The sequence below is a fragment of the Miniopterus schreibersii genome (genome assembly GCF_964146895.1).
Source record: "Miniopterus schreibersii genome assembly, chromosome: 21".
Classification (NCBI taxonomy): domain Eukaryota; kingdom Metazoa; phylum Chordata; class Mammalia; order Chiroptera; family Miniopteridae; genus Miniopterus; species Miniopterus schreibersii.
This window is the reverse complement of record NC_138123.1, coordinates 3,742,436-3,766,790: the sequence shown is the minus strand read 5'-3', so window position 1 is coordinate 3,766,790 and position 24,355 is coordinate 3,742,436. Positions and strand designations below refer to the sequence as shown.

Here is a 24,355-nt window from a genome sequence, read left to right as displayed (position 1 = left end):
GGGATGTAAATGCTTGGTAAGAATTCCCAGGCGACCTTGATGTAGCTGAGCCCTGGGACACCTGAGCCCTTCTGCAAAGAGTGAGGTGCAGTCCTCGGCCAGAGCCCAGTGACGCAGGGCATCGCCAAAGAGGGTGCAAGAGAGGAGGTCCACCTCCAACTCCCAGGTCTTGGGGGCGGGTGATGGGGACCTGTGGTTCCAGAACACAGAGGCTTAAACAGGCCCACGCCACCCACTTATACTCACAAATAGGGCCGCGCTGAGGCCAGCCAGACAGGAATGCTCCCCTGCGATAGGGATGCTTATCGCTTGAGCATTTTCCAGCTTGATTCTTGAGCCTGAACCAACCGGGACTGCATTTTCCAGCCCACTGAAGACAGAGTGTAGGCGGTGAAAAGTGGAAAAGCACACGGTCTCATGAGAGGGGTCAGAGGACTTCCACTTGAAGAATTTCCCCCAGTATCCAGGAGCTCAAATTAGAAAAGTTCAAAAGAGGGCAGGAAGAATGAGCTGGAGGAAGCTCCGAAAACCTGTGGATCCTGTTTTGGTTTTGAATCTGGAGCCTTGAGCTCCCTGGAGGGTTGAAATCCCATCAGTGGCCCTGGGTCTGTGAGTTGAGCCGTGTGTCACACTCCTTCAGCTGCGTGGCTCCCGGAGATGTACAAGCTCTTTTTTTTTTTTTTTTTGAGCTGAACAAAATGGTTTATATAATTGCATACTTCTCATAATTATTGAGTAATTATATACTTCTTATAATTACTGAGTAATCATTGTTCTATAACTAGAACTTAATGTTACAACTAATTGTATAATTACCACGTATTAATGTTATCTGGGAAACTAAGAATAAAGTGCTACTTAATATATTTTCCCCCGCTCTGCCATTTTCAAAGCTGGCAACAGTGCTTGTTTTACAGCTAGAAACTCAACAAAATGCACCCAGCCTGTGTGGCTCAGTTGGTTGAGTGTCAACCTGGGCGCTGAGAGGTCGCTGGTTCGATTCCCAGGCAGGGCGTGTGCCCCAGTTACAGGCACAGTCCCCAGTAGGGGGCGTACATGAGTCAGCAAATTGATGTTCTCTCCTTCGCTCTCTAAAAAATCAATAAAAACATATTTCTAAAAAGCCCAACAAAATTCAAGGGGGAGAAAACTCACCAGTACGCTAAGCATAGGTATGAACTCACTGATGTTACATTGGCGCCTAGCTCGAAATGTGTAAAATTGTATTCTCCTGGCTTAATTTTAGGATTTTCATTATTGTTTTGCGATTTTCAATCCTTTGAAAGATGTGCACAGTTACACTGCTTCGGAAGCAATTGAGCTCCTGCCCCCGTCCTGCAGGAGAAGGCTGACTTTTTGAAATTTTGCAGCTGGGCCTGTGACAAGAGCAGTGGTCTCGGCTGTAAGGGAGCAGGGTTCCGCCGGGCCGGACGTTGTGGGAACCTAAGGAGGTCTTCGGATGTGGTCAATGTAATTTTCTTAGACAGTGGTTAGAAGTGATTCACTCTCCACCTTAACCAGGTTTCTCGAACGCGGGAACTGTCTTGTGCATTTTGCAAATACTGTTCTAAGCACCTAGCAAAGTCTCCTCCCTGCCTGCAGCTGGAGCTCAGTAATCTTTGGCCAGAGAAAGTCGACTAGTTGTAAAGAACCTATGAGAGCTGATAAATACGGCACAACTTGGAAGTGTCTTGTCGTGAAACTATCCAAGGCTCCTGGGCAGGTTTCGGGACGTCTTGCTAATGTATGTGATGCATATGTAGCTGTGAATTGTCGATTTCCATTTTAGGACCTTAAAACCACTAATGAGCTGTGAATATGTCTTTACCCTGTTTCACTAAAAATGAACAGGAAATATTATTTCGTGTTTTAGCTCATAAGCACCATTTATTCCCTTTGGGGAAGATTAAAGGTAAATATAATGTACGATTTGGCAAAGAAAGGCTATTTTTAGTAAATATTACTGTTCTTAATGGTTTGTGTGTGTGTGTGTTTTAAGAGTAATTATAACTAAATTTTACTAAAATTAAGCAATATTTTGAAAAATTTGCCTCGTAAACTTTTCAGGAAAGCGTCTAACATAGAAAGTGAAATAAATGTCACAATACGCTTTTTGGACTGGGCCCTGTGCTAATTTTAAGTCTAATTTCTCACTGTTTGTGACCTTGAACGTAACCCAGCTACATGGAAGAGATAAAACATGTTGTCAGGCAACAGGATGCTGCTGTGTCTTTGACACGCGGAGATTTGGAAATGGGTTTGCAGGAGCTTTGGAAGGGTGGAGGTGGTGGGACCTGGGGAGGGTCCGTGGAAAGTGATTCTTTCACACAGCCAGGCAGCCTCTGCATTTTCCCAGAGAGCTAAGACATCGATCTTCAGATCAAGGTGGACACCTATGACTTCCCAGCCCCAGTGGCTTTTCAGGATATTCTGACTAGTTCTGACTTAATCGGGCATTAGATAAAAAGCAGTCAACTCACCTCTCAAGCACACTGAGCAGAAATTACCAACCAATGATAAAGAAAATTTACGACAAATACATTTGACTACACTATTTCTACCCAGAACCATTCTGTTTGGTGGGAAAGAGTGTGATTTCCTCCCAGTCTGCAACTCACAGAAAATTCAAGTATTTGAGAAACCCTGTAAATAATTCACCAAATGATTAATTTATATGTCAGCGCGGTATTTTGACTTATGTGCATGATACCTGTGACGTGGTTTATACTATCTTAGAATGTCAGCCCCGTTATTGTAATCCCTGTGATGAGTGAATTGGAAAACATACTATTATCCCAGGTAACATTTTGTTACCAGGATAGTGAAATGAAAGAAGGCACGTGTGGTGCCTCCTATGGCGGGGCTGGTGCAGTTATATTTAGTGCTGGGATTCAGGAGCCCGAGAAAAGGTTAGATGATAGCAGGAGGGAATCCTTCAATACGTACTAATTTTAATACATTTCTTTTTTATTCAGCAGGTAATAACTACACTCTTCTGAATGGCACCCATGTCGTGTACCATGGCGAAGAGACCCATGTCTGGGTGCCCGTCGATGGGCTGGTCCCTTTCACTAACTACACTGTACATGTGGATGCTTCCCATCCCCGAGGCAGCTTGACAAGTGACCCCACCAGCATTGCAATGCCACCAGGGGGTGAGTCTGTGAGCCCCGCTGGCTCTCGAGGTTTATCTCGGTCTACTGATCACCTCGTTTACCGCTAGAATTCGCTTTCTTTTAGAACTTAGGCCTCGCTCGTACTACTGGTCGGTTTGGTTGGTTTTGTTTTGTTTTATTGAGACCCTGGTATTAATATTATTTTATCGTTTCGTTGAGACTGCTTTCCCCTGACTCCACGTGTGTAGGTGTGTGTAGGTACATACACGCGCACACACACACACAGATGCACATTTCTCGCTTTCTTCGTGTTAAAAAGGTTACAACATGCTTTTTTGGTTGAGACTTCATTTAAGATTCAAAATTTATATTTTTTAATTGGAGCTTTAATTTTCTAACACGAGTGGTTCTTGTCCCTGGTTTTTTGAAGAACGAATCTAGTTGTATATCCAAACCTTTTCCATTCGGCACAAACACACGGTGTGTAGGTAATAAGGTAGGAAAACCCTACTCACACCCTTGAAAAACACCTTTAGATTCCACGTCTTAGTGATTAGCGTTCAGTATTGTCACTTGCATGCGTGTGAAATGTGATACCATCTGGATGTTTTTATTTTAACTGTTTTTATAAAAAAAGGACCTAACTTAGAGTTATTTTGATGCGCAGTGGATTCCACTGTTTTAACTATTCCTGGGACTTAATGACTCGAAAGGGAAATCCTTCTTACGCTCACATGTAGAGCCTTAGGATAGACAGCGTGTCCCAGAGGAGTACGAGTGTGACTTTGAGTTGGATGTTCAGGGTTGCATGTCCTGTGAAAATACCAAAGGAAAGGACCTCAGGCCACCCAGCATCTGCCTTGCCGCCCGGCTCTGGGAACCGATGTGTTCTGGACAGAGGGAGAGCGTCACTGTCTTGTTAACAGGACTCTGCGGGGCTGGAGACCCCTCCCGTCGCGGTGAGTGTAAAAGCCAGCCGGGCCTCGCCGCTGCAGGACAGTGGGGTCACCGGGAAGCCGTGCGGAGCCCCTAGGAGCGATGCATCGCCCCCCTGCTGTAGCGTAGAAGCGGCTCACTGTTGCCTCCCTTTTATGACACGATGGACTTGATGGATGGACGTCCACCCGAGCCCTGGAAAGCACGTTGTTTAAGGAAAATGCAGGAGAGAGATGGGGCTGATCGGCTCAGATAGGCCCGGAGCCCATAATAAAAATGGAATTGGCGTTCGATAGGTGATTAAGAATTGAGACCAAATTAAAAAAAAAAAAGGAACCTTGGGTATTTATATCTTCCGTTTCCAACTCTAACCCAGCGTGCTGGAAAGGACAGAAGGCTGTGATGACTCCGTAGGACACAAGAATACCCTTTGTTCACAGTTCGGCATTGGAGGGTAGTTAGTGCTGCAATGGAGATTTTTTTGCAGTTACGTAGTAACATCTTTTTAACAGGGTATGTGGAATATTTAATGAGTTCTATCTTCATTCTATGGCATCTACACAGATTTCGGTAGTTTGTCATTTACATCCATTCAGGTCGCATTTATAAAACAGGGCTAACTTAATGAATTGTTTATGGTTCTGAGAATTATGGTCTAATATTTATATGCGTGTACGTGTGTATATATGTGTGTGTGGTCCCCAAAAATGTATACACACTTTAACAGCTAACAGCTCAATTTTGAAAATAAAGTATATTTTAATAAACACTGCCTTTATAATTATTCAAAGTGTGTGTATACCTTTTGGGGGGATACTATATATGTACACACACACGCACATAAATACAGAATTCAGTTAAACGTAGCAGGCTCCTCTTGCTGACTTCGTGCACACTGTGTGACTATATCTGTCTGGGTTAGTAGAAGAGCTAATATGAACCCAGGAAGACACTGAAATACTGTCCAGGGTGGCATAGAAGTGAGCTGCTGAGGCTTAGCTCACCTCTGCCCTGTGGGTGCCCTGGGCACAATGCAGCGCCTACCTTACATCTCAGAAATCCAGAATTTCAGAGGTGGCTCTTCACCAAGAAAGGAAGCAAAGTATCTTCAAAGACAGGGATGTGCTCAAGTTTATGGCTGCCATTAGGATGTACTTTTTTTTTTTCCCCATTATTAGATTGTTGTTGATTACAATTAGGGAACTTATAGCTCTGGAATTATCTTTTTTATGACCTTGTGGCAGTTTAAAGGTGACACCTCATTGATTAAATAGGTTTTAGTTCATGCTTCCTTCTACTTAATGACCTGAAAACATATTATCCTGATTTACACATAAGATCATGCTGAAAAGCATGTGGCATTCACGGGAATATGTGTGTTTAAGTAGAATTAAATTAGTACTGAGAGTTATTAAAGAAATCTTCCGTGCCTTTGTCCAGCGAACTGTGCTTCATCCCAAAATGAATCATAAATGAACCGAAAGGCACAGAAGCGAGCTAGCTTATGGGCAGAGAAGGCTCTATGTGCTATTTATTTTTCATTACTTTCGGGCTGTTATCATTATTAGCATTTCCTTGATTTCAGTATTAGGTCTCTTATGGTGATGCTGAATTCCTACTGTCTTCCTATGTTGGATTATGCGAGAGTCGTAACGATAATACTCTTAACTACGTTTTCTACTCAGTACAGTTTAAAACATAATAGTAGAAGGTATCTTCAGGACCTGGACCAACCCTGACCCCTGGTCTGTGTGTGATGGACAGTCAGGGAGTGAATGAATAAATAAATCGGTGGCGATAGCTCAATTTCCAGTTTTAGATTGGAAGATTGTCATCGCTCAGGCCTGCCCAGGCCTCGGCCGCTCCCTGAGCGACCTTGTATTTATCAGGCTGTGGAAAACGTGACCAGCTCTGGGCACCGTTGTCCAGTGGGGGACTGCTGTCGCCATCAGATGTTAGGGGACAGGGCTGTAAGGAGGGCAGGTGGGGGTGTTGAAGGTGAGAAATGCTCTCAGATGGCACCAACTGATCTCTCCATGAGTCCTTCCCAACAGCGGATGAACAGACCTTGGTTTATACAGGAATTTAGAAAAGGGGAGATAAAGGGTCATGGTCCAAAACATTTTACCCTGGTCTGTCACCTCTGTTACAAAACATCTTAATTGATAATAGCTTTTGGTATTTTTCTAATGAGAAATATGCTTAATGTGCTGGTTTTTGTATACCAGTTGTACCCCAAGAAAGCCAGAGTTTTTGTTTTTTTTAAAAGCTGATGTCCCACAATATCTAATTTCAAAGCCTAGTTGATTCCATCAGATCTTGCTGTGTCATTGTTGTTATTGTTTAATAAAACTGATTTTATAGAAAAAAATGAAACTAACTTTGACCTCCTGGAAAAAAAAAGAGAAATGTGATTAAACAATATGATAAACACAAGTTATTTTAAAGATGGAAATTAAGGCAAGTAAAATCAGGAAACTAATCGCTCAGTACCCATGTAGCGGCAAATCTCAAATAGCACACACTTTTTTATTTTAAAAATTCATTTGAAGTGTTATTTGGTCAACTGGAGGAGTCGTTTTCGTTCCAGTTATATGGTATATCCTTCCCCACATCTGTGTACTCAGGTTTTCGTGTTTCTACAATAACTGTGTTTTTAGATTGTTTGGAAGAACATTATGTTCCCATTTAGCACTAAGATCCTCTTAGAAAGGAAGGATACACTTAACTGGAGCTCTCGGGGAGCATTATAACGCAGGTTCAAGAGTTCCAGGGAAAGAATGAAAAAAATAAAAACGGAATCCAAATGTTAATCCATAAATATGAAACTTTCCTGTGACCTCGACCCCCTCCGGGTCCGGAGTTACTAATGGGGTTAGGATTTCAAGCCTTAATGGGGGCCCGGCGCATTAGTGTTTGGTATGCGCGGAATTCAGCGTTCAGCCTAATAAGTGGTTGACATTGGTGATGTCCCTTAATTTGCTTAAATCTAATTGGCTCTTTTATCAGTCAAACCTGTATGGATTGGCAATTGATCAGAAAGGGTCGGCCATGACTCCGCATGTCGTTAAGCGATGGAGCCCCCCGTTCAGGTCCCGGGTGCATCCAGAAAGCAAACAGAGAACAAATGAGCTCAGAGGGGGAAGGCAAAGGGGCTTCGAAGTTTTGCAGGATCTTCAAGTTCAGAACAAAGGCATTACAGGGCATATAAATTTTAAACACGCTGAGTGTTGCCTCCAGACCTGAACTTCTTTTTTTCTCCAGCCGAACCGAGATCTTGTCTGGAACTGTCTTTGTTACATCAAAGAACCACTCAGAAAGCTGAGCGAGACAGAAGCTGCATAAAAGGGCATAGTTTAAAATGATTAGTGACAAACCCCATACCGATGAGCTGGAAACTGATTTTCTATGAAAGTTTTCTATTTTTTTTTCCCCCCCAAAAGGAATCATTTTATCCTATTTCTCTTTATTTTCCTGACCTGCTTTCCAGTAACAGGGAAAGGAACCCGGGGCCTCTTTAGTTGGTGAACTTAATCCAGTTTTCTGTGACACTGAATAATTTGTCATTTATAGCTTCCAATGGATGGCAATTCCTGAAATCCACAAACTTGGTAAAAATACTAAGCTTGGGAACGTGTTTCTTTCTCAAAAGTGTGTGATTGGGAAATACAAAATAGGGAAAGGTAAGATCCCTTTCCCTATTTTGCGAGTGGTTAGTTTGGGAATTTGCTTTTGTCTCTCCCTGACCGCCCTCCCCAGCTAAAACACTGATGGAAAACTCGTGAAATCCATTTGGGATTCACGCGCAGGCACATTGTAAAAGGGTAGACCCTGGGGTCCTACAAACCTGGTTTTGATGCCATTGCTTTCCCTCACTGACTAATTATGGGAAATCCACAAATAGAGCTGAGCCTCCGTGTGTTCCTCCATAAAGTAGGCCTGATGATCATTCCTGCCTGATCCAGGATTAAACAGCACAGTCCGGGTCAGGTGCTCAGCGCAGTCCCTGTCTTGGCCAACATTTGGTGTCTGTTGGTGCCTTTATTCTGTTTTTCTACTAAGACTCTTGTATGGCCCCTTGTGAGATTGTGATTTATAATAAGAAACGCATGCGGGATCCTGATCTCCGTTTCTGACATGGAGCTCCTTGGGATTTTCTAAGTGCTGAGATCCGGACGGTGGCTTTCAGGTTAACCGGGTGGTTTTTGGAAGGCACCTGAGGATGGGGGCCGGTCGCAGCAGAACCAGCCAGATGATTAGTAGGTCAGAACTTTGAGTCTCTCCCTTGCGACCTTCTGGGAGGGGAAAGGAACTTGTGATCAAGTTCAGTTGCCAGTGGCCAATGATCGATCAATCGTGCCTATGTATGAAGCCTCTATATAAGCCCTTTCTTAGACCTAAGCGATGGGGACAGTGGTAGCCCTGTGGACCAGCCATGGGGAGGACTGGTATCATTTTATGACAGGGCCTCGAAGAGAATTAGGAGCAGTTAGGAGCTCAAAAAGCAGGGATAGACAGACCTCAAATTTAAAAGTATGTAAGAATTACAAATACAAACTCCATTCTGTCTTGTGTTTTTCTCAGTCACTTATACTGAGAGCCTTTTAAAATCCATTTATTTTTTACAATGTCATGATGCTATTTTTTTGTTGTTTTATGAAATTAATAGTTCTCCAAACTGTAAAAGTTTGCCTGCATTGTGCAGATATAGATCCCATCAGGGTGTGTTTTCCGCCTGTCAGCCTCTCTGAATCCACTCTGATTTATTTGCAAGATGGAAGTTGCATCGCCCATGTGCACGTGGCCACAAGGTATCTTAAAAATGAGAAGAGTGCAAAGGAATGGAAATTACAGACAATAAGCTGTAGGTTGGAGATTGAAATAGGCACATAACAGGCTAAGATGGTGCAATGCCTGATTCTGAGGGTGGAAGGCAAGATGAACTTAACTGCCCTGTAGAATGTAAAAGACACAATTAAGACACAGGACAGCGAGGACTACAATTCCTTGAAGCAACGTTCTGGCACATAAACAGATGGTTCACTCCACCTTCCGTATATCAAAAGCTCCACAATTTATCTCGCATCCAGTTCATTCGAATCTTTAGATAGTTGTGCATCATGTTTTACTCATGTTATTTTCCCCCTGGAAAAAATCAACCTGTTTGAAGTAATAAGGTAGATGGATTCAGTGAGTGGAAAGCTTTTAAGTTCTTAATAAAATAGTGTAAATTTGAAAGCACACACCAGGCCATGTAGCGTATAACCCACGCTTTTCTCCCAAGTCTGTTACCGGAATAGAACTAACGTGTTTATAACTATGACCCTTTATGAAAAATCTTTCCTTCGCTTCCTTACAATGGGTCGTTTACCCTGCTCTGCGTGTGTGTCAAATCACATTGCATAAGCCAAAGAGAAAGATAAGTGCCTAGTTTATAATTTGGGCAATTTCCCTCACCCCTCAAATTCACCGTCTTGACAATGAGCTTCCTGTTTCTAAAAACACTTTAGAGAGGGGGTAACTTCTGAGCCCTGGAGAAGACGGAGGGAACTTTGAAGTGTGTTCACCGTGAAGTGTGCTCAAGCCTCCAGCAAAGGGCCGCCCGCTTCCCACATGTGCTCTCTCATGTGTTTTCCATAGAAATACACACACGTGCACACACACACACACACACACAGAATTAAGGAGCATCTCTAGAGCATCCTGGGGCAGGAGAGGGAGATGCCCCCCAATTTTTTTTTAAGTCACATTCTTCCTACTTTATCAGGGGAGAGGGTTGGAGAGTAATATCCCTTTAAGCTCCATTGATATTTGAAAATTCCTATAAGTACAATCCCCCTTTCTGTTTTTTTATCTTGGAAGAAAGGTTTATCTAGAACTTTAAGGTTAAAAAAAATTCACGTCTCGCTGGCTGGCTCCGCAGTTTGAAAGCAACTGGAAGTTTTATTTGAATTCTTACTGTGCCCTAAAGAAATGTTTGCTTTGTTTTTAAAAAATATTCTTTTCTTTGCCCTTATTACCATAGACTCAATGCCCAACTTGCATAAGTTCTATGAGCATTTTCCTGTCTGTATAAAGTTTTGTAAAAGTGAGAAAAATTCTTAATATATCTCGGGCACTTAAAGTCCATATTTTTAAATCTGTTTTCATTAGGGACTTAGAGAAAATTCTTGTATCTCTATAAAGAGTTAGAGATCATCCAGAGTCAGAGGGTTCTAGAGACCTGTAAAAACTGGATGAAGAATAGATGTGACAACTGTGTGTGTGTGTGTGTGTGTGTGTGTGTGTGTGTGTGTGTAAATTACTCTGGATTCCCATCCTCAATCTACTGAACCAGAAATTCAAAGGGAGGGGCCTAGTGACCTATAATTTATTAGATGCCACCAGGTTATCTGGATGCACACCCAAGTTTGAAAACCACTCAACTAGGTCACCTTTCTTTTTAAATATTTTTATTGATTTTTTAGACAGAGAGGATGGGAGAGGGAGAGAGAGAAACATCGATGGGAGAGCGTAACATCCATCGGCTGCCTCTTGCACGCCCACTGCTGGGGACTGAGCCCACAGCCCAGGCATGTGCCCTGATTGGGAATCGAACTGGCAGCCCCCAAGGACACAGGACGATTCCCAATGAACTGAGCCACACCGGCCAGGGCTCAACTAGGTCATCTTTAAACGCCTTCAAAGAAAAGTCATCGTACGATCCTGTGTGTGCCACACTTAGAATTGAGGTGCAGAATTACTGAGAGAAAAACAGGTGAGCCAAGGCCCCACACTCCGCTTGTCTTTGACAGTCAAAGCTCCATATCCAGGGTCAGAGTCCTTCCCGACGTACGAGAGCCAGCGTGTCCCCAGTCTCCCTGAGCGGGACAGGAGGTCATACCCGGCTCACCTGTCGCAGGGCTGGAGTCCCACCTGTGGCTCCAGAAAGCAGCAGGCGTGAGGTTTTCTGCACCGAGGGACGCTCACCGGCCCTACTGCAGGGACGCTGTCAGCTAGATTTCCTCCGCTCTTCGGTTCCTTCGTGGAACATCTGTCATCAGGACTCCACGTCACTAAAACCAGAGTCTCCTTCCTCTGGGGAGACCCTTTAATGAGAGTCTTGTGCCTGCACCTCCTCCGAGGGGGTTTTGAAATGTGTCTCCTCCAGGCAGTTACATCTTTATTGGATCCCACGGGGTGCTGGCTCTTTGGCCTCACACTTGGGATCTTTCCTTCTACGAGTTCACAGATTCCTCCAGAAAGTCAGCTGACAGTGCTCGTTGCCTGGAGAACAATTCAGACCGTGTACGTGTTGATTTGATGATTAGACAGCCACACCTCGTTTTATGGCCGATTGGGCTCCAGGCCACCCCCCGCAATGAAGAGGGTGTCTCGGTAAAGCGAGTCGTGCTCATTTTTGCTGGTGGAAGGTCCTGCCTTTGGTTTGTAAAAAAAAAACCACACACAATATTTGTGAAGCTCAGTCAACCAGTGGCCGTCCAAGGAGGCCAGTGTGTTCAACCAGAAAGGAGCTTCGTAGCTGCATAACCAGCCTCGGGGGGTGTCCGTCGGGGAAAGGACAGGCCTGTGCACACCGAGAGGGGCTGGGCTGTAAACAGGGCTCGACCCTTTGTTTAAAGAATATAAAGCGAGATACGTAATAAGCACAAATCTCACGTATGCTCACGGTTCAGGCTGAAACTTAAACCAGCGCCCACACATCTGAATTTTTATTCGCCTTGATGACTGTAACCACCGCCTTCTCAAGGTAAATGTAAGGAAACAGCAGGCTGGTGGGGGTGAGTTAAATATAAGGGGGGCTAACTGAGGATCAGAACTGCTCTCTGGGAGCTCTTGTGGTAGGAAAGGTGTCCGCGTCCCTCTGTCTCCCGCGTCTGGCTCTCTGTCTTGGAAACGCCCCTCCCCACCCTTTCCTCTCGTTTCCTTTCGTCATCTTGATGTTTAATTTAACACCAAGGTCTTTGAGCAGCACCGCCGGGGCCTGTCCCTGGGAGTTCTGGCATCGAGGAGATCGAAACGTACACGTTGGGTTTTTTTTCTCATTTATCAAAGACAGGCAAGAATCTAAGCTGACAGTTTATATCAAATGAATTATGAACTGTGTACTTTGTACCTAAGGGAACAGCAAGTAAATTAGGGTTTGGGATTAAAAAAAAAAAAAAAAGAGAGGAGAGACAAAAATAGGTTTTAATAAAACGTACGGTAATTTCTGTGACTCTGACTGCGGCCAAACGCAGGCTTGTCTTAGAACCCGGTGACTGGAGGCTGGCGACACTGAAATCTGTAAGATTTCAATAGATTCGGGGCATTTTCCCAGAAAGGATGAGACCTGGATTTTTCTCACATAACGCGGCTTTCTGACCAGCGAAACCTTCTTGATAACGTAAAGGGAACTTTGACCTTTTTGGTCAATCCTTCCTTTCTTAGGAAAAAAATATCTATCACGCTTTCAAATTCTTCCTGCCAAACTATGAGGTTAGAAGTTGCTTGAGGGGGAAAAATAGTATTCGGGATAAAAATGATATGCGTGAAATTGGCGCGTTCTAGATGTCTTCTGTTTATCGGTGACGCCTGCACACACACATACAGTCGCACTCGCACATAAGCCACTGAAACTGCAGTGATTTAAGAACATGGACTCCAAAATCAACCAGATTGGCTTCATAGGGCTTAGGAGGAGGTGTTTAATTTCTCCTAGTTTGGGAGCTGTGGCAAGGAATATTAGTAACTACCGCAAAAGAATTGAGTATGGTACATGCATGCAAAGAACAGAAGGCATTGCTGGAAGCATAGTAATTGTGTATGTATATATATATATATATATATATATATACACACACACATACACACACATAGTGTGTATATATTGATTTCAGAGAGAGGGGGAGAAAGAGAGAGAAACATCAATGATAAGAGAGACATTGATGAGCCTCCTGCACGCCCCCGACTGGGGATCAAGCCCACAACCCAGGCATGTGCCCTGACCGGGAATCGATCCCTGACCTCCTGGATCTCAGGTTGATGCTCAACCTCAGCCAGGCCGGCTGGGTGCTACTGATTTCTAAAGCATTTGAATTAAACTTTTAAGGTGAAGAAGGAGTCTTTTCAGTACACCCAATAATCATTTCTGAAATTAACTGAAGAGTCTTAGAAATTGGGGGTGATCCATGCTCTCTTCTTCTAGGCAAAGCTATGTTTCGATTGCTATGCTATTTTTTTTTCCAAAGAAGGCATTCTAATTCGTGCTACATACCAATTAAAGAAGGGTTATTAATATTCACACATTTGTTTTCCTACTTCTGAATTCCCCCAGGTTCATGAACCTAAACCTAACAAAATTCCTCGGTATTAACCTCACATACTTTCTGATACCAGTGCTAAACTGGGTAACAATTTCGAGGCTAAATTACCATGAACAAATTACCCGCTAATATTCCGATTACAGGTTTTCTTCACATAAGCTTAATTACATCATTGTTAATTATTATTGTGGTCAAATGCGCATCTTTTTTTTTTAATTCTCAAATTCCGATTCTAACTCTACTACTCATGAGCCAAAATCAGTTCTTGGAAGTCATTCAGCGTTTTTTTTTTTTCATTTAGTGCCGATGGCCACTGCTTTACCCTCTCTAACAGAGAATGTAAAACTAATGGCCTATGGAGGTAAGGGATGCCCTGCGGATAAACCTGAGTGTTTTAAGGCTAAGATCTTCTAGTTATATGTTGAGTAATTAATCAACTTGAGGATTAGATCCAGTCCCATTCCTGAGATGACTTTTATAACCAATCCCCCCTGAAGTTTCCTCAGTTGTCCAAAGATCACTAAATCACTTGGCTCCTGATCCTGTCCCAGAACAGTAAAGTCAGTAAGAAAGAGTCCAATTCTAAAACACGGTAGTTTATCTTCACCGCTTTGTTTAAACTATTGTTCCTGTTAAACACATCCAGCAAAGGAGTATTTAGTGCCTTCGCTCTAAAGAAAGTGGCTTTGACCGAGCTTGAATTTCCTCATTGTTAGAACCGCGTATTAACCTTGCCAACCATATCTATTTTTAATTTCACAACGGTGAAAATTCTTCAGAGAATCGTTTTAAATGAAGCGAATGAACAATATTGTAACTAAAAACGGGGTGGACTTAATCCACTAATATTTGGGTTGTATATATTTTAAATTATTTTTCCAATTGAAGATACATTCTTACACAAAGGGCTCAAGTAATCAGATTCGAAAGGAAAAAGGAATTTAATCTGTGCTGCCTAGAAACTAATTTGGATGGAAACGGCGGTATTCAAAATAATAGGAAGAGTAAGAAATTCTCTTAGGAATACTAAGAGGAATTCAGATGTCAAGAGCAAAAGCTCAGATAGAGCATCTAAATCGAGGAAATCTGTAAGGAAAGGAGAATAAAGTTTGATTGGTGGTTGGAGGCTTAACAAGAAAAAAAAAATCTTCTAGGCATTATGACCACCAACTTCAGGGCCTCTAATTAGCCTGACAAAGTGACAGTGCCGTATTCTAGTTAAACCAATAATGTATCCGATGAAATTCAAAATTCCTATTATTTTCTGAGTGCCAGGAGCGCCATCATTCAGAGCTGTGGATGTTTCTAAATTAACAGAGGCCGTCGTCAGTCTGGCTGTTGTTTCCTGGTCAACAAATGCACCGAAACTGTGTTGCGGGGTCAGTTTAAGCAACAATTTCGTTTTAAACCATACAGAGACCTGGAGGTGCAGGGACGATGCCTTGGCCACGTGGATGCTAATGCAAAGTGGGATCTCCCATTCCTCCAAATGGTCAGGAGCAATTAGTATTCCGAGGTGTCCCTCTGTTCCGGCGCCCTTGGCCCACCTCTGACACCTGCTCCTAAATCACTCCTATTACACCCCGGAGCCGGGATACCCTGGCTTCTTTTCTGTTCTAATTAGGACTTTCTTAGTGAGCACGGGGCAGTGTTTCATTTCATGAAGAACAGTTGCTGCAGCCAGGTGAGGCCTGCCAGTTGGATTTCAGACATTTGACAAATATTTGCACCAATTCCAATGGACATAGCCTCACACCAGTCCAACGCTGGTGAGATTTTGGGGTTTCCCTCAGAAACGTAGACCCAAAGGAGTCAGGGAAGGACCAAAGACAAATGTTGTAACATCTGCAGGTTTTGTTCAATAGCAAAAATCACTCTCTTGCTAATGTGAAGACCTGTTTGTTTTGATATCATGAATTTCTGTGGCCGTTGAGTAAATCCTGAGAACTGCCAAATTCCACTGGCAGTGCTACCTGAGACGCTTTGGGGGCAACAAGGAGACGGAGACCCTGCTGTGACAAAGAAATGAGACCAGGAAAGTGCTATTTACAAATATGACTTGGACAGAAAATGAATCCAACCTTTCCCGCAACTAATACACTTAATATCATCAATGATTTGCTTTTGTGTTTATTTACTATAATGTTTCTTTTCTATCCTAAATCACCCCCTGTAACATGCTGTTTTGTGGCGTAGAACTAAAGGCACCGCCTTTGAATTTCCACAATCCCAGTTTAAATTCTCCACCAGCAACCAGTTTTGAGATTTGAAATAAAATGTGGAACCCCTTCGAGCCTCAGATTAGTTATCTATATTACAGAAAGCTAACACTGCCATTCTGTAGTGTATTTCTGAGAATTAGGAATAATTATGTTAAAAGAGCCTGGCCCGTAGTGCAGGTTCCAAAAGTGAGCTGTTCCGGGAGACTGTTTTGCGAACGTGAAATCTGTTTTAACCGACTTGTCACCATTGAATTCTGCTCCATTTTATACATCCTTGTGCTCAAGGTTGACTGTCCATTTGTTAGCACATCTGCATATTCCCCATAATTAATATCTTTTTTAATGACATATGGTTTAGTGACTGGAAATGGAGCCTCGCCTTCTGTTTTCAATTTGTTTATGACTCAACGACTCAATATGTGCGTCTGAACTCTAATGTTCCACCCTGGAAACTGGAATTTAAAATCCTTGCTCGTATGTTGATGTTTCAGAAAATGAGAGGGAAATGTGTGATCTGAGGATTTTGAATACGTGCCAGGCTCTCCGGGCAGGATGGGGGGAGAGAAAAGGTCATGGCTTCTCTTATGTTAGGTGAGCAGGGAGCCCTGCCTGGGGATGCCAATGGCCTCATCTTGGAAGTGAGAGTAGTTTGGGCTGCTCTGGGCTCAGATTCCAAGCAAAGCCAGGAGCCAAGCATGGGTGACGGGTGTCCTAGGCGCTGGAATTAGGCTGAAGACATGATCGCCCCAGATGAACTAACTGTGTCCCCTGGCTGGGCCTCTTCAAGGCCTGTTCCTCTGAAAGTCAGAGTCCAGGGCACCAGTGGACGTGAGTCCTGACTTCTGAACCCCCTGAAGCACTCACACCTCTCCCGTGCTGTGCACACATTCTGCGTTTGCTTATCTGAGTCAGGTCTCATCTCTCTATTAAATATCAGCTAGATCAGCCCATCCCTTTTCTATCTATTTCTGCCCTCTCCCCACTGCCAGCAAAACAACCTTGTGCAGAGTGACATTCAGTATCTTTACAATAGATTTAAATTTCATACAAACTATTAGGGATCTCTTGGGTATCTTAATGCAATATTTTATTCCAGTAGTTTGAAATGCGCACACAAAACATACACTGCAGTGGGAGCAGGTTGGGGCTGTCTATGGGAAATAGGTGCTACAAGAATCCCATCGAATTTATCCTGGCCCATAAACTTAACTCTTCCGGCCACTACAACCTTAATAAGTCACTAGTCACATGAAAAAAAAAAGAAAAAAAAAAAGGGTCTCTGTTTTATTTTTGCTTCTTAGAGCTTCCCCCAGAATTCTGTATATCTCTATGGAGCAAAGGCTTGGGGCATTCTGTTTGTTTGTTGTTTCGGGGGAAGGGTTGTGGTTTTTGTTCATGCTGTTCGGGTAGAGACGAGTCCACCAGTACACCTCTTGTGAAAGTTTAATAAAATCATACATTGAAAAGTTGAATAAAAATCATACATTCAAAAGAGTACATACTAGCTAGACCGGTCCAAGCTGTGATTTAATTTATTACTTAATGTTTTGTATTCATTTCGCCTCCCCCCCGGCCCCCACCAACAAAAAGGTTAGATTTGAAATTTTATGAAGAACACCCTTCTGTTGAATTTATAGGCTGGGTGGCTGTTTTCTGCAGTCGTCGTGTAGAATTAGTATTTACTGGACACGATGTTGATTCAGGAGGCTGTCTGTGGAGTGCTTGCCCCGCGAGGGTCGTATTAAACTGGAGGGAAGTGTTTTGAGCAACATAGCATCTTGGAGCCCATATATCACGCTGATAGATACCCGGCTCTGTGCTGGGGAACCGGGGCTGGAATTACGGCTGCCTCCCAGTTATTGCTTCGGCGCTGAGGAGCCTCCATGGAATAGGTTTGGATAAAAGGGGTTAACCAAAGGGGAAAGGAAGGTTTCCAGAATCCAGTGTTACCGAGAGCGTGCAGAATGAACCATCCTACATAAATAATTTAAGAGGATCACTCTGTTTGGAAATATTTTGCAATTTTATATAACCAGAGTGTGACCAGTTTAATAGAGTACATTTTTTTTGTTATCACTCAGAAGAGAACTCAAGATACATTATTATTGTCAGTAGTAGTAGTAGTATTGGGTTTATCGGGTCTACTTTTCGACATTGTTCTTTCTTAATAGTATGGTAATGTAGTTTTTAACACTTAAAGAGATTATTTTTTGTGTACGTGTTTAAGACTCTAATGTTTCTGGTTGATAATTTGTTAGCACTGATTTTTATCCTGAGTTTTATTCTGATTTTTATTCTCATGGCCACCTTCCTATGTCATTGAGGTATCTGCTCAAATTCACCCGATGACCTGTTCTTCCTGTGGCTTCCCTGTATAACCTGACTTGTTATAAAATAAGTAAAATCCTACACCGCGTGTCACCTTCTCTTCCCTCATCCCGCTTTATCTTTCCCCTGAGCACATGGCGCAATCAGGTACAATCTTACACATCCGTTAGTTCACTGCTTGCAGCCTCCAAGCACATGGACGGTCCCTAGGGTCAGGGGCCACGCCAGCCGCACTCGGAGCTGTCGCCCCTCCACGCGAAGCTCACTACCTGGCACAGAGTAGAGGCTCAGTCAATGTTTATTGAATAAATTAGTGAATCATTGATGAACTGGAAACCCTTACAAGGAGCTGATGAAACATGTAATCTAACTCTTCCATTCTCATCGCTGCTCATTCATTCACAGGCAGGGTCTCTTGACTTGGAGACCGCATGGAACTCACGCCACATAAGGTTACGCACAAAGGGAAGTTGAAAATGAACCCTGATGGTCACCGACGGCCACTAGGCATCCTCGGTCAGAAGGAGCCTGTATTGCAATAAGAATATTTCTAGAAGTTACATTATAGCAGCACTTAAATTACTCTAAGGGAAGTTCACATTAGTCGGGTAAAATAACAATAGCAGAAATAATAATGCTTAACAATTAAAAAATTGCCAGGACCCAAAATAAGGTGCTTTCTTTACTTCATCTCTGATCTTGACAGCAATCCTGCAAAGGAAGAATACTATCCCCATTTTAAAGGTGAGAAACCTAAGCACCCAGTCATCAGGCGATTTCGCTGATGCCACGGAGCTTCGTTTAACCTGCTTCTGAGCTCGTGACGAGCTTTGGAACAGACTCTGATGGGAGAGGTTCATTCAAGTTGTACCTGTTGGGAAAAAATGATTTAATAACCAGAGTCATCTTGTCAGGTTTTTTTAAGTAGAATCGGCTTTAGTTTTGCTCACTGCGGTTAGGCCTTGCAGGCCTGTTCGGATTCCCCTGATAGATTGCTTCAAGCGGGTGCGCCGAGTTCAGGCAAGACCTGCCAGAGAGCCAGCGAGAGCGCACATCCGCCCCACCTACCAGCCCTTTGGAATCGGGACAGAGTCGCTGTGAGAAGGGACAGCTGACTGTGTAAAACGCAGGAGCCAAGATGTTTAGTTTTTATGTTTTCCTAGGTGAGAATTAAGGGCTAGAAAGTGCTCACTTCAGCCAATCCTGTATATTTATCGTTGTAGAAAAAGACAATTATAATTAAACCCTCCTCAAAAAAATGAAAATAAAAAGGCCATGGTGTTCATGAGCCGCCCTGCGGTTAAACGGTCAGCGTGTGGTGCGGGAGAAATAAAGGCTCTGGACCCCTTCCCTGTTCCATTGCTTGATTGTTGAGCAAAAGTTACATTTTAAAGGTACTTCAGTATTCACTTCCCTAGATTCCCTATGTGTTTTCAGCAAGACGGACAGACGTACAGGTGGATGTGGGGCGCACGTCCATCCGTCTTGCCACTCGGGGCCTGGCCTTGGGAAGTGGACCCCCAAGGCGGTGGTGCTGAAAGGCGCAAGAGGGAAATACAGTGGCTCAGGGATGAAAATGTTAACTCAGATGGACCGTGGGTAACCCTGTTGTTGATGCCGCGGAAGAGTTTTTCCAGTATATGGACATCTCGGTCCACCCAGCATATGTTAGCCACGGTTTTCTCTGCTCTAATTCATCTGTGTGTTTCGACAGCTCCAGATGGCCTGCTGCCTCCCAGGCTTTCAGCTGCCACTCCGACCAGTCTTCAGGTTGTCTGGTCTACACCAGCTCGGAACAACGCTCCGGGCTCTCCCCGGTACCAGCTCCAGATGAGGCCCGGCCACGCCGCCCGTGGATTTCTAGAGTGAGCGTTCTGCCCTGCCCAGCGGGCTCCTGGGCACACGGTGTAGCCGTGGCTTCATCTTTGTTCCCGTTTGTTAAATTAAATCTATTGGGGCAACATCAGTTCATATTACATAAATGTCAGGGTTTTTTTTAAATAATATTTTCTTTTTATTTTAAAATGAAATATTTTTTAATATGTTTTTATTGATTTCAGAGAGAGGAAGGGAGAGAGAGAGAGAGAGAGAGAGAAACATCAAATGATAAGAGAGAGTCATTGATAGGTTGCCTCTTGCAGTGCCCACTGCTGGGGATCGAGCCCGCAACCCGGAGTGGAACCGTGGCCTCCTGGTTCCTAGGTGGACGCTCAACCACTGAACCACACCAGCAGGGTTCAATTTCAGGTTTTTGAGCAATGGGTCCGTTCTCACTGGCCACAAATAAAGGCCACCTTTTAAAAGTTCAGACAAACAAAACACAAGCAACACCCTGGGAGAAAATGATTTGCTTTGTAAAAATACCTACTTTTCCTATTAAAGTAAGATTTTAAAATAAGATTTCTTCCCACTTAATTTTTCATGAGCACACGTATTCCATAAGCAAGCACGCACTGGAATCCCTTAAAATGCTGTCTGAACAGTGGCTACAGAATTATAATACTTGTTCTACAGAATCCTTCTCGATGCTAGATTAGAATGGACTCAGTACCACTATAATTTACAACTCAGATCAATGCAATATTATGGCCCCTCAGCCAAACGGCCACTTATTTTCAGAGGGTGACCATGTGACGACAGAGAGGTGCAATACCTAAATGCATGTTGACATTCTCTGGGAAGTCTGTGCCACCAGACTTGATCGTTTAATTTCTTTGAACGTCTAAAACTTTCTAACTAACGTTTGTCCCCTACAGGTTATTTTCCAGTCCTTCTGCATCGTTAAGCCACGAAGTGAGAGATCTCCAGCCCCACACCGAGTACGGGTTTCGGTTGGTTGCCTCCAATGGATTTGGCAGCGCGCTCAGCTCTTGGATTCTGTTCATGACGACGGAGGACAGTAAGTGGCCCGCACAGGACACGGCCAAATGTCCTGTACCCCGGGGAGTCTCAAACGTCTTTCGTTTTTCCTAAACACAGAAATAAGCCGCCTTTGTTTTCTTGATGTCTAGGGACAGTAATTAATCTTTTATAGGGTGAGGGTGGTTAGATGTTCCAGAAAGAAGAGAGAGGCGTGCGTGGAGGGCTGGGAGGGTTGGGCGTTCGGAGAGGAGGGAGTAATTCAGGATAAATTATGCTATGGCCCTATTCGATCCTTGAGGGTGCATCGAGGTGTCCTGCGGGAGAGAGGTTGTCATCTCGTGCTCTGTGTCCAAATGTTACCCTGTTCTCTGCTTTGGAGGGAGCCTTGCAGGTAGGATACCTTGAAAGATGGGCCTGGCTTTATTTATGAGGATGCTTCGAGCACTGTTATACTTTTTTCTGGAAATAGATTTCGTAGGACTTTTATTTGCACTTGACAAACAGCCTTTTGAATAGAGAAGTATAATCTAATAATAGCGATTCCACCTATAAAATGGATCAGGCTTGCCTTACTCAGCCAAGACAGAGAAGTTTCTAGTTTTCCGTGGAAGCATTATGTTTGCATATATATGTTTTGACTAGGTTGCATATAGGAAATGAACATATGGATATCATATTTAGCTTTATGCAAATTACCTCTATAAACGCATACAGATGGGAGTATAATTTTTTAGAGAAGTTGTAAATTAAATCAAGCTACACAGAGTGGGTAAGGACACTGTATCTTTGAACAGTGAGGTTTTTAGGGTTAATCCTGTCAAATCTTTTAACCGGGAGCTCCTTAGAAGACCTTGTTCTGTTGGCCAGTTGCCATCCTAGCTCCGTACCCAGCGAGGACCGCGGTGACTTTCACCAGGCAAGATATTCATCCAAAGGCATAGGATTTGAAACAATACCAGTTGTTCATGAAACAGATTATTTGATTTCAACAATATCCTAAATTATAATTACATTATTGTGGCGAGGTTAAGACATTAAATGAGGTAGAATCAGAACTATTTACCTTCCTGGAAGCTTACCTTATTTTTGCAAGCATCTGTTATGAACACTAATATGTAATATTTCACCCATTTCTTCCTGGGAGCACGTTAGGTCCTTTACAAGGGCACAGCCGGTGCTCTTGGTCTTGAGGGTACCGTTTAGTAAATTATCAGCACAGTGCAGTAAACACTACCCAAGGCCCAGGAGGCGTTAACACACCACTCAACGCACCTACTCCCCTTTCAGGGGGAACATTACTACCCCCCTGTATACAGATTTCCGATCTGGAGGGTTCACACTCAAAATAGTCTCGAAGAAATATCTTTTAAAAACAACTGAGTACAGGTGACCTGAAAATAATTATTCAACCCACTGAAGAGGCGGCGAGAACACCACACTGTAGGAAGAAAAACTGGCCGTCTCTTTCTGGCCTTTATAATTTCTGTTCCCACCGAGAAAGGGCGACCATGGATTACCCCCGTGGGGGTGCTTATGAAAGAGGGGGCATGATCGCCTCTCCACAGGCAGGGAGTCAGCACTCAAATGAAGTCCAGGGCATTGCAAATACCAGCTAGGGCAGAATCCCGCCCTCAGCAAACTCATCTCCTGCCTCCGTTTCCCATAAAACGGGCTTCGCAGACTCTGTGGTTAGAATTGTCACACACACAGACGCTGCCTTCTGGGTCATTTTTAGGGCCTGGGTTTGAGGTGAGTCCTAGTAGTCCTTTCTCTTAAGTAAGAATTAGTGACATTTGCTTAGACAGCGGGTGTCATTAACCCACCAAGCCCAGCCATCGTTTTCATCTGAATCCTTTCCTTACAACTGATGACCTTTTCCTTCCCCTGCTCGTGGGCGCACTGAGCGGTCACACACATCAGACAAGTGCCGCAGGCTGGCCGTGGCCCGTCCGGGTTCGGTGGCCAGTGCGTGCTCACCCCTGGGACGTGATGACAGTGCAGTCTGTGTGTTGGGTGTCAGCAGGGGTGGATGCCCACTCGGAAAGGATGTGCGATGGTGTTGACAAAGATGAGGGATTGGCACTGGGCACTGGTTTCAAAGCTCTGCTCATAAACCCGCCCATGCTGACAGCTCCGTTGCCAGACTCACGCTTCATGCTCGGCCCTGCCCAGCGACCCCTTTCACCAAGGGCAGCTTCCAGGGTAGACGCTCCACGTCTCATGTTATGGAAGGAAACAGGGAGGTCACCTCACGCCCACGTTTACATTTCAGACCATTGATAGGCACCTGTCTGCATCAGCCAAAGCCTCAGAACTCCCCAGTGCCCAAATGGGTCCCCGATAGTGATATTTTTAGGGGGGAGACGGCAAGACTGGTTTTCATCAAGCCTGGGACACAGCTGGGACCAGAAGGAGAGGTCTGGGCGGGAAAGGAACAGTGGTGGCTCCCAGGGTGTCTGCCCTTGGTGGTTTTGGCCTCTGAGTCTGAGGCAAGAAGCGTGAGGGTCAGAGGCAGGTAAGGAACCCAGAAGCCCCCCTCCTTCGCCTGGTCGGCGGCAGCCTGCGGGCCGTCCCTCATCCACACTGGCCGCCCTGACCAGGGTAATGAGTGTCCTTATTAGAGAGGCGTCTGCTAGCCCCAAGCCATGTGCGATTCCAAGACAAAGTGGGGAGGGATGTGTCGAAAGGGAGTTCCAAGAGGAAAACAGGCCTTTTTTGTTCTGATCCCTGAAACCTACAGTGAGAGGGGAACGCTGTGTGCGTGTGGCAGGTTTGTGGTCCTATTACATTTAAGCCCTTTATTACGAGCTGTCAGAAACCCTGTTGGCAGGTAGCTGGGGTATAAATAATAAATCGATAGAAAGATTTCTTGATTAGAGGGACCGTAGAATCCATCACTCGACTCTTCTGCTAACCTCTCAGTGGCTGATACCAAAGGGCCCCCTTCACAATCAGCGTATAACACATCGCTCTGTGTCATTACGCATCCATGTATTTGCCACCTTGATTTTTAATTCATCGGCAAACGTAGGGGATATTCATTTGCAGGGTTAATATTACTGAAAAGAGCTTTTAAACGGAGTGAGTTTTTAATGAGAATGGTAAAAAGTTGCTTTGGGGCAGTAATGAGAACCTAGCAGGAAAACGGAGCAATGGGGGGTGAGTGTAAAGGCGAGCACATGCCAGGGACCCGTGAAAGCCACGGAAAGTTACACACACCCCGGCGGGGTGGTGAGCCCCCCCGTTCATGCACACGTGCACACACACCCGTCCCAACCTACACACCTGAGTGTGGCCATAAATAAGCAGACGTCCGTTAACAATTGCATCTCTCGCCCGGCCGGGCGTGGCTCAGCGGTTGAGCGTCGACCTAGGATCCAGGCGATCGGGGTTCGATTCCCGGTCAGGGCACATGCCCGGGTGTGGGCTCGATCGATGACTCTCTCATCATTGATGTTTCTGTCTCTCTCTCTCTCCCTCTCCTTTCCTCTCTCTGAAACCAATAAAGATATATTTAAAAAAGCAAAACAAAAAACAGAAAAAAACAATTGCATCTCTCAGCTGTAGGCCGGGGCTGAACTTCTGG

The 24,355-nt window shown here is 44.3% G+C and overlaps 1 protein-coding gene across 1 annotated transcript in view; it reads left to right on the top strand.

Annotated features, from left to right (window-relative positions):
• The window catches only part of USH2A (usherin), a gene marked incomplete at its 5' end in the record, with an annotated part of 301,919 nt that overhangs the window by 184,089 nt on the left and 93,475 nt on the right, over window positions 1–24,355 (top strand). The window contains 3 exons of the mRNA XM_081124187.1: window positions 2,976–3,155; window positions 19,622–19,772; window positions 20,664–20,806. Coding sequence (XP_080980313.1) covers window positions 2,976–3,155; window positions 19,622–19,772; window positions 20,664–20,806 — 474 coding nt within the window. The remainder of the gene's footprint in view (window positions 1–2,975; window positions 3,156–19,621; window positions 19,773–20,663; window positions 20,807–24,355) is intronic.